General features: G+C 36.2%; 1 protein-coding gene across 3 annotated transcripts in view; it reads right to left on the reverse strand.

The window, feature by feature from the left end:
* Positions 1 to 11,173: 11,173 nt before the first annotated feature.
* adgrd1 (adhesion G protein-coupled receptor D1) overlaps positions 11,174 to 21,107 on the reverse strand; it is a 56,198-nt gene continuing 46,264 nt past the window's right edge. For all 3 annotated transcript variants that reach the window (XM_079637229.1, XM_079637228.1, XM_079637230.1), the window contains 10 exons: positions 20,213 to 20,316; positions 19,893 to 20,004; positions 18,574 to 18,727; positions 15,548 to 15,614; positions 15,366 to 15,432; positions 15,185 to 15,276; positions 14,957 to 15,083; positions 14,649 to 14,690; positions 14,091 to 14,183; positions 11,174 to 11,904 (listed from right to left, as the gene is read on the reverse strand). In XM_079637229.1, the coding sequence (XP_079493355.1) occupies positions 11,809 to 11,904; positions 14,091 to 14,183; positions 14,649 to 14,690; positions 14,957 to 15,083; positions 15,185 to 15,276; positions 15,366 to 15,432; positions 15,548 to 15,614; positions 18,574 to 18,727; positions 19,893 to 20,004; positions 20,213 to 20,316 (954 nt within the window). In that variant the 3' untranslated portion in view covers positions 11,174 to 11,808. The remainder of the gene's footprint in view (positions 11,905 to 14,090; positions 14,184 to 14,648; positions 14,691 to 14,956; positions 15,084 to 15,184; positions 15,277 to 15,365; positions 15,433 to 15,547; positions 15,615 to 18,573; positions 18,728 to 19,892; positions 20,005 to 20,212; positions 20,317 to 21,107) is intronic.

The following is a 21,107-nucleotide window of genomic DNA, read 5'->3' on the forward strand; positions in this document are numbered from 1 at the left end:
AATGTTATTTCTTCTCAAAATGGTATTTTGTTTTCAAATGACACACACAAACCATCATATGATTAGACATTTATAAGAACCAGTTGAAGACTGACGTGCTCAATGTAAAACACTATGATGAATGGAAAACACCTCTTCTCCATTCATCATAATGACTTAAGCCTTTTTTTGTTCAGTGTTACACTTACTACAGAGAGTACATACATAAGTGTGTTGTAAAATATTTGAGAATATTGTTTTTTTATACTCAGAATACACAAATACACGGTAACAAATATATTTAATTTTCCCCACAAAAGCGATGCACACAGTATACATCCTAACACAAAGTTGTACATACAGTGGTTTTACATACAAAACAACAGAAATATTTACTGTATACAGTTACAGTAAAAAAAAAAAAAATTCCAATGTTTGGATCCATTGCTCCATTGAAGAGCTCACCTGTTGCCCTTTTATGCTAAAGCTCTGATTGCTAATTGTAAAACTGTGTGACGGGTGTTTGCCCATGTGATGAGTCAGTGTGCATATTTGAATGGCAGTGTGTTCCTTGTGAAAACTAAATTTTCTGCATGAAAATTGTGCCATATGCAGAGAACTGTGTGTAGTGTTTTAGAACTGCAATTTGAGTGTAAAGCAGGAATTGTGCTTGTAGTTTAGCAGAATTGGTTCAGGGGGTTGGTCAATGTTGTGGTCATTGTGTCTCAAGTACCAGTATTTGTGTGTAAACTGTAATAGCATCTATATAGGCCTATATATCTGTCTAATACATCCAGCACATTTTACATAACCCAACCTTATTTATTGTTAAATTTGCTATATTTTCTATCTGCCATTTACAAAGTTATACATTAATACCATCAATACTATTAAATGTTATAATTAACCTATTATTTTTTTCTTCAAATTCACAAACAAACTCAAACTTATTTATGTTAAATGGCAGTACATTACATAATCCTCTCATACTCAAGTTCAATTATATTGTATGTCTGTCATTCGTTTTTCTCAGTCGCTTTTGTTGTTGTTGTTGTCATGTGAACCACACTGGTCAAAATGTGTTTTGTTCACCATAATATTAATTGTATACAAATATATTGTTTTTTCCCCCAACATTTTTTGTTGACTGACTGATTATATTAAGATGATGTCAGTTTTATCTATCTGAACGCTCTTGTGGATCACACTGACAGATTGAGACAGTAGGTAAAAACTGACTGTCAATACTGTAGAACACAAAAAGAAAATGAACATTTGTATTTATACAGTACATTTATTTGTGCATGTTACATGTACTAACACATCATATCTTCCTATTGCTCTTCCATGACAAGAATATTCAGTTTACATGTAACATTTCTACTTACTTGTGAATACTTGTGATGTAGCTTCTGCTGTTCAGAGTTGTGATGTTCCTTCATGTTCAAAAGGTGATTGTGTTGTCAGCATATGTGTGTGCTTGAGAGAGGACTCAAGCACAGAATGAGTTACACTGTGACTGAATTATTAACAAACAGACAAGACACAATGAGGCAAGGGGAGAGGTCCAAACAATGGGCAGGGAATCATGAACAATAACAGGCAAGCTGGGAGAGCTGCCGCTGTGACTAGCCCAAGTGGACGATAGGCTGGTGAGCAGAAATGGCAGGGCAGCGCGAGGATAGTAGCGATGCCAGACAAGAACTAACGCACCACAGGCTAAACACTCAGGTATCTCAGGCACTGCACCGGTCTTGCTGCTAGGCAGGGAGAGTGAGCAGCCAGGGAAGCTCAGCTTGCAGGACAGGACTGTATAAACAAGAGACACAGCAAACACAAGACGAGACACGACAGATGGCAGAAACGAATGCTTTGCAATAAACTACTAAGAAGAAGCAAACAAATAAAGAGAAAAACAGAGAACTAAAGCTATAGGAATAGACTATAGCTATAAAAGCAAACTTCTAAGGCAAAATAAAGGGAAAACTAAATTCTAAAGTAAAGAACTCTAGGAAATGCTGAGAAAACTACTGGTGTAAAAAAAATAAAAAAAATATGGATACTCTGGAACAGGGGTGTATTCCAGAAAGCAGGGTTATCTTGCCGTCAAACATACCCTGAACTCTCGGTTGATTAAACCACACCTTGCTTACTCGAGCTGGTTCCAAAAACGCGTCCATAAGGTCATCCGACTCTGAGTATATGGTGTGTTCAAGTCCTCCTGGGAAGTTCGTACTTACGAGGTGGGAAGTCGTGTTTATGACGGCAGGTGCGCGTTCAAGTCACTTTTGTCGGAGTAAGATGGCGGTGTGCTTTCTCTTAATTTCTCATGAGCTGCTTTCTGGAATACCCCCCTGAATAATATATATATATATATATATATATATATATATATATATATATATATATTTAATTACTCAAACGTACCTAAAAATATTAAAACCAGAGAAATAGTTAAAGGAGAACTCCGGTCAATTTTAACATTGAGCTCATTTTTTTTGTAAATTTGGAGTGCTGTCAATACAGAGAACAACGACAAAAATCGGTGTTGCCTACACTGTGTTATCCTCTTTTTTAAATTTGCACTCTGTTGACTTCAATGGGGCAAGTTTTAAACCTGCTTTTAGCCTCTTAACATCCTTGATGTTTCATACAAGTGCCCAGCCATGTGAGTGATTCTTTTAGAGTTAACACGAGTGAATCTGACTGCAGTAGATGTGAAAGATATGAATAAAAATGATGTTATTTCAGCCAGCGCAAATACCTGTATTTACATCCTGTTTTCGGTCGAAGTCCAAAGTAGTCGATTGTCGAGTTCACGCGCGTGATCAGAGGTAACTAAACCTATGCGCGTGAACTCGACAATCGACTACTTTGGACTTCGACCGAAAACAGGATGTAAATACAGGTATTTGCGCTGGCTGAAATAACATCATTTTTATTCATATGTTTCACATCTACTGCAGTCAGATTCACTCGTGTTCACTCTGAAGGAATCACTCAACATGGCTGGGCACTTGTATGACACATCAAGGATGTTAAGAGGCTAAAAGCAGGTTTAAAACTTGCCCCATTGAAGTCAACAGAGTGCAAATTTAAAAAAGAGGATAACACGGTGTAGGCAACACCGATTTTTGTAGTTGTTCTCTGTATTGACAGCACTCCAAATTTACAAAAAAATGAGCTCAATGTTAAAATTGACCGGAGTTCTCCTTTAATATTTTTTTTCCCAGAGCTGTAAGCATTTAAAAAATAATAATAATGAAAACACACCCTCATTGATCATACCCTAATTGAATCGCCCCGTCTAAAAAAATCTAGGTATTAGTTTATTAAAAAAGTCATTAAATGCAGAATGGTTGAACTAGTTGTCATAAACTGCATATTTTCTATACATTTATATTAGACCTTTTGTTGTTGTTGTAAATTGTCCTTAATTGACTAATTGCAGAGGTGAATTTTGAATTTCACTAATGTAAATGTAAGGGAAATGTAAAGGACAAGATCAACCAATGATCAACCAGTTATCTAAAATATTCTAAAATAAATGATCTAAAATGTCATGAAGCTGCATTTGGCAAGCAGACAGAGCACAACACAGAGTAAGGACACAAACAGGGTCAACATTGAAGAAGAGGAGTTAGGATGCGTGGTGGAAAGGTACGGTCGTACGGAGGCAAAAGAATGGAAGAGGTAGAAGAGAACGAGATTGTAGAGATGTTTCTGATGAAATAAGGGCCATTGTGGACCATGTTCTCTCAATCATGACCTTATGGCCCGAGGCGGGTCGAAAGGTGCAGCCGAATGTTCGGAGAACGTCTGTGTCCTCAATCATTCAAACGTTTGTAGAACGGTTATGTAATCAGACAATGTTCACTATACTGTAACATTGTATAGGCCTACGTACTGTAATGCTGGAGAATTTGTTGACAGACCAACAGTAAAAGTGTAACTGAATCCTGTCCAGTCTCTTGCAATCAATATCCCACATAGTAATGTATAAGTAGCCTACTGTTGAAATGTATGCCATAGGCCTACATATAAAGTGCAGTATTGTGCATTTTCAATCATTGTCATCAAAATCATAGCTATTTACATCTGAAAATACTGACAGGGAAAAGTTATGTTGACAACATGACTATTTTGACTAACTTGTTTGTGAACAAGGACTTTTTGATGTCACTGATATGCTCATTGACATAATTACTTTTGAGAGATGAACTAAGGATTTTGAGAAATGTTACATGATTTTAGCAAGTAATCCATCCAATGTGTGGTGCTGTTTGAATGGATTGTTTTGAGAAATGCACTTTCTGGTTTTCTGCTTTCACATTTAGACTTGACAACATTGCCATCGTGTGGTAAAATTATATTATTGCAACGCTCAAACTCAGAGCAAATCATCGATTGTAAAATAGTTGTGACAGACGGAACATGTACTAGCCAATGAAAATGAATGATTTATGAAAAAAGTATTAGGCTATGGCAAATGTAAGTCTCTTTAATCGGGCTGTAGGCTACTTATTACGAAATGACAGGTCAGACAGTTACAAATTTAGTTTTTTCTCTACCTGATAGGCTTTGACTGGAAGCAGGATTGATAGCATTTGTAACCGTAAATGTAGTCCAAGTTGTTCATTAAAAAGAGGCACAATTCCCAAAGATCCACTTGAGGACCGTTTCCATGTTGTATCTGCTAGTCATTGTCTGCTTTTTTTGGATGTCGTATGGTTTGCATCACCCTATTCATTGTCCTGAATGAATAAGAGCATTATCTGAGCACTCTTCTGGGTTATTATAGGCTATCATTCATAATATTAAATTGAACGTTTGGCATATAAACACATCCACCCCAAACCTAATGATAAGTTTTCTTATTGGTATTCTGCTCCCTTTCCGCACATAAAACACGTGTAGCTGATAAGCAGCTTACATTTGAAAAAGCCGCTTGGGACTTCATCAGTCATATAGTGAACATATAGTCAATGAATCTGCTTTGTATCTCAACTCAACTGTACTCCACCCAGTCACGCTGTAATCTGCCAAATCTATGAGCCATCGAGCGTGTAAGACTTTTTAAATGTGTGAGGAGGGGTATCACTCTGACATGAGCCATGATGACACTTCCTGCAGGACAAACGTCATTCTCTCCAATCCTGTCTTGGCAGATAGCAATAAAACGGTTCTTTCAAGCATTACAAATAAAAATAAAAATAAAAAAATCTAATAAAACGTAGGATAATGTAATTCTGTCCAGCCTGTCTCTGTGTGTTTTCCATTCTACGGTCTGTCTGTGGCATAGACATTAGCTAGTCTATGTAAAAGTGTCTGTGGTCGGTTTCATTCTTCACTCGTTTGTTTACCGTGTTGAGTTTATACTTTTAATCAGCAAGGATTAACTAAATTGATCAAAATTAAAAACATTTTTTTAATGAATGTAAACATTGTTTAAAAAAAAAAAAATGCTGTTATTTTGAATTTTGTATTCCTAAAAATCCTTAAAAAAGTATCACGGTTTCCACAACTGTTAAAAAAAATATATACATCTTAAAATTAATTATCTTGAGCAGCTCCCGTCATTATTTATTTAGACGACGCTTCCCCGCCATTCACTGTTATACGGTACGGGGCGCTGTTGTTACGCATCTTCTGAAAGAGTACAGAATCTCCACATCAAACACAGGTGAAGAAGAAGCGGAAACAAGCAATAAAAATGTTGTCTTTGACAAAAACGCGATTTTCTCAGCGTTGTTCAAAATGTTACTTTTTTAATGAAACTTACCAACATTCAAGTGTTGACAAAAAAAAAATGCATGAAGCTAGAATCAAATGAATGATTTCTCCAGTAGCACCTCAATGCAGTACATAAGATCCAAGGGGCGGAGTTGGATCCAGATCCAAGGGGCGGAGTTAGATCCAGATCCGATGGGCGGAGTTGGATCCAGATCCGAGGGGCGGAGTTGGATTTCCTCCCACTGCATTCTGATTGGTCGACAGGTTCCTAGCGTTTCTCACAGGTTCGCGTTTAAAGTCAGTGTAGAGAGAATGGTGTCGTCTAATTTAAGAACCTAATTTAATAACAAATGATCGTTGCGACGGAAGCGAATCAATCAAAACTAACTTTAGCTGGAAAATAATTGTATTAAAGAACCGCTATAAAGCCAAAACCATTTCCATTTCCTTAAATTATAAGTTTATCTCTGTAAAGCTGCTTTGAAACAACACTTAAAAGCGCTATATAAATTAAGATGATTTGACTTTTGACAGAAAAACAAACTTGCTGAAAACAAATCTTATTTAATGAAGTTTAAAAAGTTACAAACATTGTAGTTTGTACATTGTGTGAATGTGATTTTTTTTTCATTTGGAAAAAGCGTTTAATTATAATCCAAAACAAAAAGATTGATTAAAAATTCTTACATTTCATCTTCCCTGAAAAGCATGGAGTTCCTTGTTACATGCAAGAATGAATATCTCTTAAAAAGAAATGTATTCTTTGATTGGCTGATCTTTTACCCCTCTCAGTAGTCCACATGCACTTTGATTTCAAATATTAAATCAAATATTATAATATTAATAAGTAGGCGCGTCTACTTTTGAGTAATATTAAATCAAGTTTAAATTCATGTAGAAAATGTGTGCTTTTCCACTGATTATGCAACTGTAAGTGACTAAATTATAGCAGCACTAATTTTAAACTTATAAATGACTTCACAAGGGAATCTGACTTAATTTACATAACATAAGAGCATCTCACTTACATAAATGCATGAACAATTCATTACCAGCACAATTAAATAGGAAAAAAACACGTTTATTAACACACTAGGTAAAACAGACATTTTGAAAACAGTAGGGAAACTTTGAAGGCAAAACATAAGGAAACTACATTGGGAGCACACGCAGAAATGACACAAACATTACAGGGAAACCACCGGACATTCACAATTAACTATTCATCCTTTCAGGTCAGCACAGATCTGGCAGAACTCGCTGCAGAAGTCTGGGTGGGTGTCTTCACATATTATTTAAAAAAGTTCCCCCTTTCTTCCTCGACCTCCGTATCCCGTGGGTAAGCAAAGAAAGCAAATATTTAAATGTTCATTATTTTTTAAAATGTTTTAATTCATCATTGAAAGTAAAACACTCCATGGCAACAACTAACAATGCATACCTGGAGTGCAGTGTTTGCCTAACCTGGCTAGTGGGTAGCGTGGCTAACTAGATAGCTACCTGACAGACAACACCACATGTTAGCTTACCCTAGCTATAAACATATGAACATACCAACAGTATTATCCAAAGCTAATTAGTTTAGCTAAATAGATAGGCCACACGTGCGTGCTAACGTTAACGCTACAAACGACCTAACTTACCATTAATGGATGCCAGTTTAGCGGACTAGTTAAACATGTCTTGGTGTTATCAAAAAGTATGGACACTGTCAAAACTTTAACATATATTTAAGTGTGATCATTACTTAAAGACGCACACTAAATTATTAATCTATCTCGACTATATTAGTAATCAAAATGTAGACTTGATGAGAGCAATCAATGGTGATCACCGATATGCTGGTTCATCTGGTGGTGGGGCTGGGGCGTGCAGGGGGCGAAGTATATATAGTGGGAGGAGTTGGATCTGGATCCAACTCCTCCCAGTGGATTTCATGTTCTGCAGTGAGGACCTTCTCGATTTCTGAAGGATCATGTGACTGAACGAAGTAATGCTGCTGACAATCACATAAATAAATGACATTTTAAAACATATATTTACATTAAACAGTTACTTTAAATTGTAACATTTCACCCTAAACTTCCTCCTGAGGGGACAGTGCTTGTTAGACCTAAAAGAATATAACTTATGAGACAAAAACACTTAAAATCTAATAAAAATGGAAATGGTCTCTAGTTCAATAGCTGAATTTGTATTGCTGAATCATCACATAGCTTAAAATCAGAAGGGGGTAAAAAGTATGTTTTAAAGACATAAATGGTAAAAAAAAAAAAAAAAAGCATAATGTCAATACGAGTCAATTTTATTCAAAACAGAGATATACAGGGCATTTTACAAACATAATGACCTTCATTAAAAATGTAATGGATGTCAAAGACAATCAAAACGGAATCATTTTTTAAAAATATTCATATTTTACCTGTGAAGACAATCAACGTGGGTAGGCTATAAGGTTTTAATGCATGTTACTGTTCACAGATAATCCTTCTCCACATTAACATTAACCCTAATGAAGGACTCTGTGTACCATATAAAAGAAACAGAAAACTAAAGTAATAAGCTCATGAATATCTATCACATATCACCGTCCTCATAGTGAATAAGCAGTCAGCATTGTACACTGACCTGTTCCCCGATTTCTGCAGGATTAGTAAATATTTTGGTTATCCATTCCGCAGATTTACCCCAGAAAATGACTCAGAAAATGCAGAAAACGTCTATAGATTATGTCTAGACTTAGCGATTAATATTTAGAACCTAAAGACACTCTTATAAAAGAGATATGTAGGAATATAGGACTTACAAATATGTACAACTCACTTCATATCACAGTCGGCTACAGTTATTAGACTTAAATAAAAGTTTTTATTTGGCATACTCTTTATTTTTCAAAAGAAAACAGTGAAAATCCATTTGCATTATGAACAGAATAAACCAAGAAAACAGAATAAATTGAATAAAAACTTCACAGAAAGATTTCTCACATTATAAACATTATTTTTTGATGGAATTTGTAGGAACTTCCTCTGTTAAACACTGCTATGGTCATTGATGTGTGTGTGTGTGTGTGTGTGTGTGCTTAGATCATACCGGTGCTATTTAATACTTCAGAAGCATGTGTAATGTGAAGATGTAAAAGTCCAGTCATATGGTGTACTTTCACTCTATGGTTCCAGCATTTTCATATGAGAAAAACATTACATAAATGTGTTATAGATACAAAAATAGTGAATGTCCCCTAATTGGGAGACACTGCATAAACACAATTATTTTCAAATATTAAATAACAATCAGATAAGAAGTGCACTTGGTGTTTAAGTGTTCATTTGGGAGAAACTGCTGAAATAAAGTACCTTAATGTACCAAGATCATGAATACTCAGACACAGACTCATAAACTACAAACAATAGCTGATTAAGCTAAAACGTTGAGAAAAATAACAGTTATGATACTGAATAAGATCATCTTTCAAGCAGTATCAAAGTCTTGTTGGAACATACTGATGACAATAATTTAAAAGATATGGTCACGTTAAAAATACACTGATTTGTCTTGGTACCAATGAAACAATTACAGACACTGTATGGCTATGTGTGTGTCAAACACTGGTTTGGGGGCATTTAACATGTTATTTACATCACAAAAGTGTCCACCTTTATGAACTGATGCATACTGGTATATACGTATCATGAAATGACAGAACTATGTGGCACTTTCCAAAAACAGGGTACTATTAGGTGTTCAGTTACTGTTTTAAAGCATCAGAGCCACAGTTCCCATGTTTTTTTTGTTCTACGAATTATTAAATAAACTATTATAACATGAAATTAGCCTGTCCCACCTCAGAGGTTTTGACCTTCTCGACAGTATAACAATTTTTTAATAATTTTAATGATATTTAAATCATATAACAATGTTCAATAAATTTGAGTAAACAACTGAATGTAGTTTAATATTAATTTGCATTAATAATTAGTATTTATTAACTCAATTGGATCATTCATGTTAATCACCAAAACATTATATGTATCTGTATCCCATAGTTTACATGCAACCCTGTTATCGCATGATCTTTCCCTGTTATAAAAAAGTAACATTCCTTAAAATTAAACACAGAAGACATGAAGAAATTAAATAAGCTCAGTCCATGTTCTTCACTGATACACCAGTATTATAGTGTTTACTGTATCTGTCAATGTCAACTATTCAATATTACCAAAGTTATTTTAAGAAAAATGATTGGAAATTGTATTTCATTAATAACTACAAAGCAATATTTGGTCTCAAACTAACTAGCTCCAAATGCCTGATACCTTAATTTAACACACACACACACACACACACACACACACACACACACACACACACACACACACACACACACACACACACACACACACACACACACACACACACACACACACACACACACACACACACACACACACACACACACACACACACACACACACACACACACACACACACACACACACACACACACACAATATCAATGCTTGGTAACAGGGTTGCAAAAACTGCAAACTTCACATTCAAATATTAATAATATGTTTCTTATAATATTTAGATTGACCTCCTGAGGTTGACCAACAACATTTTGTGATTTATCACTTTTCACCGACCTCCTGTTTAACAATTTCAGTCTCCATTCAAACCCTTTTTGGTTAAAGCATTTACAATGCTAGATAAAAATGAGAAAAACGTCCCATTGATCAGGAAGAACTCCAGAGATTTTCGCCAGTATTGTATTTCTCTTTCAGGTCTAATTACAGTTTTTTTTTATTTGAATTGCTTAGACACTATAAGTGGTACTTTCAGTGAAACCATTCACTCATGTACCGAATCTGCAGACCAGGTCTGCAAAACTACAAGCACATTACGTGCTTTAAACTCAGTTTGCAATTGTAAAACAAATATTTTGCAAAACACAATTCTCAACATTACACACATCATTCAAAACCATATTAATTTAGTGAGTACCTACACCCAATGATCATGTGTGAAAACACTTATATATAATATAACACTTATATAACACTTGAAAACACAAAGAAATTATGTTTGCCCCCTTGCATTTCTGTTTATAGTTTATATATATATATATATATATATATATATATATATATATATATATAGAATATGCATACAAGCTACAATAGCTAGATTGTTTCACTGCAGCTTCACAATAGTAACAAATTCAAAATCTGCTGTAAATCAGTCCTAACAAGCCAAAAGTTCAGTATTGATTCAGTTCAGTTCCATATCTGTGTAAAATGAATAAGTTGTGCATACATACTGTATATACAGTGTATTTGTCCATATGTACATGCGAGTGCTATGTGCACTTCTCTGCACTCTGAACAAGCAAAAGCCACAAGAGAGTAGTGTTTTACATTTTTCACATCTGTGATTAGTTTGGTGTGTATGTGGCTAGAAGAGAAGAGTTAATATAGTTTTGAATGAAGTGTTTGCTTTTGCAAGATACGTGTGACGCTTTGCATCTTGTGTGTAGTGTTTTGAGAAATGGAGCCATAGTTTAAAAAAGAAAAAGGTGTAAGCATTTTTGAAAAACTGTAAAAGCAATAGCAGGACCTTTAGTGCCAGATGGACAGGAATTAATAGAAGCTGCTACGTACTTCGCTCAGGACTGTTGCAAAGAATCTTTCTTGCTAAAGTTGAGACACTCCAGACCTGTACATGATCCCTCTCTTTGAAGGACGGCCAGACAGTGGTCCAAGTGTACAGATCTAGTGTATAGAGTCTCCTGTCTGAGAGAGTTAGTATATTTTCATGAATTCAGAGTCCTCAGCAGGCCACATTATTAGCAAATGATGAAAAAGCCATACGCTGCTCCATCCCAACAACGGGCCTTGTGTCTTCATCCAATGTTTGTAATAGAGAGATCATCAGCAGGAGCAAATGACATCAGAGAACTTTGTGTTGTGTGAGTTAACTATTCTACAATTAGCTGCAAGTGTTTGTAGCCATTTCACCATTGAAGTCCTTTTAAAATGCGATATATCGGCGCATCTTCTACAGGAATTGCTACGCTGTTGTCCTCATCAGAAGCCATTATACTGCAGACAAATCTATGCGGTTGGCTGAGTTGGTGCTTTTGTCCCACGTGTTCATCTTTGTGGGAGTCACACCTCCCTTGTTGCCGTTCATCTGCGAAAGAAAAGCAGATTAATACATGTTTCTTTTTCGAATACCCTTGTGAGGAAGAACCGTGCTTAATTGTACTGAACGCGTGCACCTGTAGTGTACTTCAAATCTTAAAAGTATATTTAAAAAAATATATATTTCCAGATAATATGATATTAACAAAATAACAGGCCACTTGAGTGTTGTAACGGTGATCAGCTGGAGTGCCCTTGAGAGCCACCAGAGGGCGCTCCACATCAGACTATCGTGATTCCCTCACAACTACATTTCCCATAACTCACTGCCACCTGCATCCACCTGTGCCTCATTACCTTGTTAGTCTCAGCCTATTTAAACCATGTACACTCATTCATTATCTGTGAAGTCTTGTTAGTTGTTTCATTTGCAATTCTGAGCGTTTTCAATTGTTTATCCCTTGTTCCTGGTTTTCAATATCTGCCTGTGCCCTGGTTTTCCCGTTCTTGTCTCACCCTCTGGATTTTGTTTGTTTGTTTGTATGGACTGCCTGCCTGTGTATGACCCTTGCCTGGATTTGGATCACATCTTTGGATTACCCTGTTTAATAAACTGCATTTGGATCCTTTACCTTTGTGTCTCAGCATTGCAGATGAAACAACTAACAAGACTTCGCAGCACACTTTAAGCAAGTGTGCTTAAAGGGAGTACAGTTTCATGGTTGTTTTAACACTTTTTTTAAAAAGTGCACTTTGTAATAATGTCAAATTATACGTTTTACTTTAAAGTACATTTCAAATCCTTGTTTTAACAATCTTTTGTCGTGCTTTAAAGAAGTGCGCTTATTTTGATGTGTTGGCTAACATACTAAAGCACATGCAAAGTACTTGATTATACTTTTAACTGTAGTGTTATTCGATATTACATTTAAAGTACAATTTGTAAATGTTAAAAATTTTAACATTACAAACATATTTCTATACATGGCACACAAGTTTCAATAGGAATGACATAAAAGTATATTTTAGTTTACCAAAAATCCTTGTCGTTACATTGAGCAGAACACTTTTACCATATTTCAAATAGAAGTAATTATAAAATTACAAAAATGCACATGAACATAGGACTGAAGTGGGCGAAAAAGCACTGTTAGGTTCAACTAACTGCATTTAATATATTTAAACTATAATTAATTTTCATTTAATTGTAAACATGGCGAAAAGATTTACATGGCTCTTTGGGCCCTATCTTGCACCCAGCGCAAATGACTGTACACAGACGCATGTATCATTCCTATTTTTCACCCGACGCACAGCAGAATTTTCCCTCCACAGAAGCACGTCGGTAAATTAGAGAAAGAACTTGCGCTCCCGGGGGCGGTTCAGGGAAAAGAGGAGGCGTGTTACGGCGCAAACGTTCCCCGGTGCTATTTTGCAGTATGAGAAAACAATTCCGCCACAGACCAGGAAAAACCTAGTCTAAAGTCAGTGGCGCGTTATTCAGATGCTATTTTAAGGGCGCATGCTTGGCCATAATGTAGCGTGTGCACAACGCGCATGCACTTTGCTTCTCTCATCTACACAGACGCAGCAGTTCCCATTTTCGCAAACCATACATATTTACAAGGAAAAATATTACCACACGGGGGAAATCATTGTGGTGTCCATGAAGATGTAAAAAAATAGGCATAAATTACACATTTGCCCAAATTATTCAGGCTAATTGTAGTAATGATGGATCAAACCTGTTTGACCAATAGTGGCAAGACACATATGTATATAAGGACATCTGACAAAGTGGGTTGTCCGTCAAGAACCAGGAAACAAAACTCTGATGATTGTGATATCACCTTTACCATCATGTAAGTTGTGTGCGCCTGGCAAATCCACCATTATAATAGCAATCCGCCATGGAACAAGCGCGCCTGCTCTTAAAGGGAATGTGAGAGGACGCTCTGATTGGTTTATTGCACATTACGCCCAAACCACACCTATGAGTAATGTAGCTACTTCAGACCAACCCATTTAAGATTTGAGTCAGACGCAAGAGTCATTTATCCCGCCGGTATAATAGCAACAGCGCCCGAGATCCGCCCACAAAGTTACTTGCGTTTATAGGGCCCTTTACGTTAAAGCATGTTAAAGTGTACTTACTTATTTTTCACAAGGGTACGTCTAAAATCACTGGTTATGAACAATACGAATGTAAAAATGAAAAGAACTGGAACTACTCACAATGTCTGAGTTGAAAGGTTTGACGTTGATGTTGCGGATTGAGCTGCTGGTTAAAGTCCACACTTTGGTTTTGTGTTTGAAAGCAGCCCTGACCTGTAGAGCAGTAATAAGACATGAAATCTGTTAACAAACACCATGCTTGACACTTGGTTTATATATCAAAAAAAGATTGTGATTGAGTTTAAAGGTGTCTCTAAAGAAAGACCAATTCACACTGCGCCGACAGACGGCAACAGATACAGGGTTTTGTCGGATCAGTGTTGGCATCTGTTGGAGCTTGTTTTTTGCTGCTAAATTGGCGCTTGTCGGGTCGTAGAACCGACGTACTGTAATCTGGTGATTGTCCGCGGTGGTCAGCGTCTGTTGGTGCAGTGCGAATTGGCCTAAAAATGTGCATTCACATAATGGAGTATCAAATCATCACCACTAGATGGCGATCAAACTTCAACTCCATAAAACAAACTCCATCATTTACACAAGTTCGCTGCGGGAACGTCAGGTATTTTCCCCTGACATACAGCACAGACGTCAGACACAGCTGCACAAACACGCTCTTACCTCAGAGTTTAACAGACAGTGAAACAGGAATATGAAGAACCCCTTTGAGGAAAAAAAGGAAAACAACAGATAACACTAAATATTGTGAAAGCGCTCCAATTCACATCTGCAAAAGTTCTTACAAGTCAGTCCAGGTCCAAAGTCATTTCAAACATTGTTATGTCTCATATATTTTTTAAAAGCTGACATTGTTTGGCGAACACGCTGTTGACTTTGGAGGCTGTTATCGAAGTGAAAATCAATCAGTTTGAGTAAGACCTGTGGTCTTTAGTGCAGCGCTGTTGTGTTACACAGTAGTGATTTCTGACCTGTAGTGAGTTAAACACTGCAAACATGTACTGGAAAAGCAGGGAGTGGTCGTTCACTGCCAGAACCCCGAAGATCCATGATATGCCCAGGATGGGCAAGAGTACCGCCACTGCTTTGGTCGTCAGCCTAGAAAGACACACACACACACACACACACACACATAATATATGAAAAAAAAGCAAATGCAAGACAGCCGATATTACATTCACGATAGCAGATAAACTCACTTCACAGAGTTGGAATCTCCGTGAACCTTATAGTTCTCAGCGCTGATTCTGGATATGATTCGCGTCACAGCTACCAAAATGCCAATGTTCACCTGGATGGCAGAGACTACAACATTACAAATGTTCCTTTCATGCTCACCTACCGTAGTGCATTTAACAAACCTCATTAACAGCGGCTTACCATTATAACAAGCAGAGCAGGGGCTACAAAAGCCCAAATCGCCCCGTTATTCAGAGACAGCCAGCAACTATGGAGAAAGGTGAAAGAAAATGGACAAATTATATCAAACAAGCAATCTTTTCTCTTCAAACTGGACATCTGTTGACCATGTCATGACCCAGAGTGTTATTATGGTAACTTACTTGCCAACCTCTCCATAGCTGTTGAGTGACACGGTCATCGACACCACACAAATGACCAGAGGGCATCCTGAGTAAAAGCATGAACAGTTTTAGAGGGAAATTTCAGTAGTAACATCATTTCAACCAGTGCCCTGACATGTTATACTTAATCTAAAAGTACTTTAAACAACATTTTTCTAATCCATGTATAATTATTCACACGGTCACACTTTAGGGTCCAATTCTCATTAACTGCGGCTTTTGCCTCAATAAACTCCTAATTACTGCTTATTAATAGTTAGTAAGGTAGTTAAGTTTAGGTATTGGGTAGGATTAAGGGATGTAGAATGTGGTTATGCAGAATAAGGCATTAATATGTGATTTATAAGTTCTAATAAACAGCCAATATCATAGTAATATGCATTCTAATAAGCAACTAGTTAAAAGTGAGAAACTAAATCACACTTTTAATAACTAATTTGTCGCACTGCATGATGTTTTTAATGATCTGCAAAAAGCTAAAAGGATGTTAAAAGTGGTGAGAAACACAAATATACTGTACACACTAATAGATACATATGGTTTATAATTTATTAAATAATGTTAAAGTAAATCAGCATATTCTAATGATTTCTGAAGGATCATGTGAACCTGAAGACTGAAGTGATGATGCTGAAAATTCAGCTCTGCATCACAGGAATATATTTCATTTTAAATTGTAATTATATTTCACAATTTTACTGTATTTTTGATCAAATAAATATAAATTGGTGAGCATAAGTTTTTTTTTTTCTTCAGAACATTAATATATACACAATAAATATATATTATAAAGAGAATAGCTTCTTAGTAGTGTTGCCAAATTCCCCTCTCTCTCACCATATGTTTTTATTATATATGAATGACGTGCGAAAAGACAAATGTTTGGGGGAGAAAAAACCTGAAATGTTACTGGAGCTAAAAATACCTTGTTGTAAAACGCAGCATAGAAGTTTTTAGATTATGTCGTAGGAACTAAAATAAGAACTGTTGGACTGTGGCCGGTTGTTTCGTGCCACCATAAATAAAGAGCAGTGTAGCTGTGCCAAAGGCTTTTAAGAAAGGGAGTAGACTTCAGTCTAAAGTAATGACTTAAGTCTAACAAAGCCTGTTTTCTTCATCCACACTGAGCCAATCACATGTATCACCAGGGATACAAATAAACATGCCTATTTATTCAACACTTTTTCATGTAATAATGAAAAACACCTTCAGTTATCATGGTGCCAACTTTGATTTACTTCAAGGCCCCTTGTAGCTCTGGCGATGTCATTTAATGTACAAAAAAACAAAAGCAGATTATAAACTGTTCTCAAAAGAGCGACTGAGAAAATAAGATAAAACACATGTTGTCTATTAGCACATCTGCACATTTGAGAACCGCTTAATAAATAACAGTGACGGCATCATTAGCGATGACCCACTGAAGACTCGGCTAAGATTTAATGTCCTTTTATCTACTGACAGCTCAGACGGACTGTAACACACAAATGTCTTCTTTTAATCTCTTTTTTAACAACACTGCCAAATCAGTCACGGCTGAGGGAGGAGGCTGATCTCTCTCAGCGCTAATGCCTGCCGTGGGACAACCTCGTTTGACATTTGGGTTTGTGTATTACACTGAAACGGGTCATTTAAGGCAAATGAAATAGATCTGATGTTTTTCTTTCTGTAAGTTAGATCAAGCATATCTGTGTAATGAAGTGTGTTATATGAATGTGTGTACACAGAGATTAATTCACTAAACAGCACCACTGTCTCTGTGGCATTTTTAGTTCAAAATCTGGCGTCTTATTCACAAATAACCCATAATACAGTTTATTTATGTGCTAAAACCAGTGACTAACTGTTTATGTTAAGCATGCGCAGCTAGTTCCTCAAAAAATACCAAGTTTGCCATTCTCAAAACCAGCTCAAACAGGCTAGATAACACAGTGACCTCTCATTACCGAGACGCGGCTTATGTGCATTTATATAAAGAGAAACTTCGCAACTCATAATATAACTCTTTTACTGTATATGATGAAATATCATTTATCTTAATTAATCTTAACCAGAGTAGGTGATTTTATGTGTGGCTCCAGTTTCTAAATTTCTTTGTATATGTTGAATGCTATCAAATGTTAGTGGCGAATCATTATTTGTTCATGAAAAAGTTTGTACACAGATTTCATGCACAAATACTTGAGTATGCACGGTTAGTGAATGAGGCCAAGTGTCTTTTCAGCTCAAATGCCTCGTTTATATAGGGCGACCAAACGTCCTCTTTTGCCCGGACATGTCCACTTTTTACGTACTGTCCGGGGCGGTTTTATAAATTCATTTATAAAAACATCAGTAGGATTTAAATAATTTTTTTACTGAAATAGTGTAGTAGTTTTTATTTTTATTTTAGCCATGAAAAGAAATAGTGTCATGTAAAAGGTGTTAAAAGCTAAACTATTTAAAAATATATATATTATTCTATTGTTGCGGGCCAAACGTTGAATGGAAAGGATGTTTACTTTATGTATTAAAGTACAATAACATAGTTGCAAGGTTGTGAATGCATTTGTCAAGTATTTTTTGATGCCTTTAACCCCCAACCACACCCCCACCCCTTAACCACGCCTCCCCAAACCACGCCCCAGTCCTCTTTTCTGAAAACTTAAATATAGTCACCCTACGTTTATATGTAAATTCTGCTCATTGCAGATGCTTCTAACTCATAAAACTCAGCTGTACCTGCCTAGTGCGATTACAACTATGCTTTTGCGTCCACAGAAAGCAGGTGGTAAATGGAATTTCTCTTAAAAGATACAGTGTGTATTTTTTCTAGATATGACAGTAGTTATTCATCAAACGATTATCAAACGATTGAGAAGAGTGTTTGAATGGGATCAATTCAAATGTGTTATAGAGGCATTTCCAGCACTTTTAAGAGGTGATTCTGGATTACAGTGTAATATGGTGTCCCAAATTGTTTTTGTGATCTGCTACAGTCTCCACCTGCAAGTTGTTGTACTCACCCCATCCGATGGCATAGTAATAAAAGTGTTTGCTGCTCTCCGAGCTGAACACCTTGATCACCATGCTGTAGAGATGCAGGCCTTCCACCAGCATCCAGGCGAACGCACAGAGGAAGAAGAAATGCAGCAACACGGCCATGATCTTACATGGGAGCTGGGATGGCAGAAGACAGTATCATTCACTGTGGCCTTTAGGATCAAGACAAGTGTCTAGACAAAATGCACTGCACAGAAAACTGATCTAATTTGTAAATCATAGCTAATGTAATAATGTTGTTCAAATAAACACGTGGGCGACAGCATCATTGAGCTAAGCGGATGTTCAGCCAAGTCCTCAGAGAGAGGAAGCACAATCAAATTAACTGAGTATCAAATGAATCTGTCCGTAATGCCAAAGGCATGTTAGGAGATTAGGGCAGCAGTCATCGGCTCTTTCCGCCTTATTGGATTACTTTATGTAATGACAACATGTTTCTGATAATGATACGATAATAACCATAAACAACAAACACAATTAAGCACAATCACATCTTGTAAATAAGATGTTGATGTCATTTGAACATTTCATTAAGCATCTTTAAAAATATATAGTGGGGTAAATTATTATTCTTTGCAAACTCCCAATTTTGTTTTAGTTATTGTATTTGCTAATGTAGTGCAGAACTGTAGCATACAACAAACTTCAAAGGGTGGTTCAGGATGACTTAAAATATTTAAATCAATATATTATTAAAATAATCGAACTCTAAATCTAAATAGTAATAAAAAAAACTTTTTTCTGTCTCACAATAACTGTTGTTTTTAATTGTACTACGGGGCAGTTGAATACTTGAATCTGATTGGTTGATGAACGTTCTAAGGTGTGCAATTATTTTCAGGCAAACGCACGGCTTAAGTATTTATGTAAAGCATTACAGTTCCATATCACCTCGTCAAATGATTTCAGCTATTTTAAAAGTCCTTACAGACTAAAGGAATAATTGAGTCTGGCCGATGAATCATTGAAAAATAATGCACTCTGCTTTGCGTCATGGCCGCATTACCACCTCGGGAGTGTATTATTTTTCTAATAATTCAACGCCCCGTCGTCAATTATTCCTTACTTCAAGAACATACTGTTCTTGAATCTTCTGTAATCACAAAATTAATAATGGTTAATTGATCTAATATATCAATACCAACAGTATCTGTATCTTATAACTGTCAGAAAACATGCAACTTTGTTATAATTACAGCAGAAATACAGAATATAATGGGGATCTTTAAATCAAAAAAGGCTGAGAAGCACTGCTTTAAGATGAGTATCTAGATGGACTCACCGTGCCGGGACTGAAGCGGAAGCTGATGAGCAGGAGGACCTGAGCGACTAAAATGGCAAATGCCAAGTTGGCATGAATATGGTAACGCTGATTACGGATGGTGCTAACAGACCTATATGCAGAGAAAACAGTTATGAATTTTAATTAGTGATGGTGGAGAAACACTAAAGGCTTTTAGTGTTAAATTCGATTAAATTACAAGTTATCATATTTTAAAAATCTGTTTTATCATGTACAGTAGTAGATACATTTGGTAAAATATTATATTTAAATAGAGGATTATAATCATGCATGTTCAAAAAGCAATATGGGTTACTTACGACAACACAGCAAAGGTCACCAGTGTAATTGCCAGGCAGAAAATAGAGATAGAGCAGCCAATGTAACTAATAGCAGACAGCGCCACCTGGTGGGCCTTTGAGAGCTGTGGTGGAAACAAATGTGACAGCATTCAGATTGATTCATTTGGCTGGATGAAAGTGTAAAACAGAACCGAAGGGGGTTAAATGAGTTGAAAACCCCAGATGTTACTGCATATAAGAGACACTGAATACCACAGCAACAATCCACTGATTGTAAAGTCAAAGGTTACCAATGACCAGCTGTACTTGGATTGACGTTTATATAATATTCAATGACTTGAAAGTTTCAACATCACTTCATCAGAACAAACCAGCATGAGTCTGACATAAATCCAATCAATCAAATTATTTCTTGGAACAAAATGTTTTTCTTAGAGAGCACTAACTATTTACAGAAAAGGTAGACCAACGGTTGAGAAATGATGAACAGTAACAGTCTTGCTTTATCAAATATGCATATATAAGTGTACAACTCGTAATACACTATTGTTCAAAATTTTGGGTCAGGAATATTTCTCTTAAAATTAAAACTTTTATTCAGCAAGGATGCCTTAAATTGACAGTGTACATTTATAATGCTTAACAAAATATTTCTATTTCAAATAAATGCTGTTCTTCTGAAATGTACATTCTTCAAAGAATCCCGAAACAAATGTATCATGATTTCCACAAAAACATTTTATCAGCACAGCTGTTTTCAACATTGGTATTAATAAGAAAAGCACCAAATCAGCATTTGATTTATGAAAGACCATGTGACACAGGAAAACAGTTACTTTATATTGTAATAATATCTCACAATATTACTGTTATTGTGTTACTGTATACTGTATTTTTGATCAAATAAAAGCAG

This window comes from Phoxinus phoxinus, assembly GCF_949152265.1.
Source record: "Phoxinus phoxinus genome assembly, chromosome: 15".
Classification (NCBI taxonomy): domain Eukaryota; kingdom Metazoa; phylum Chordata; class Actinopteri; order Cypriniformes; family Leuciscidae; genus Phoxinus; species Phoxinus phoxinus.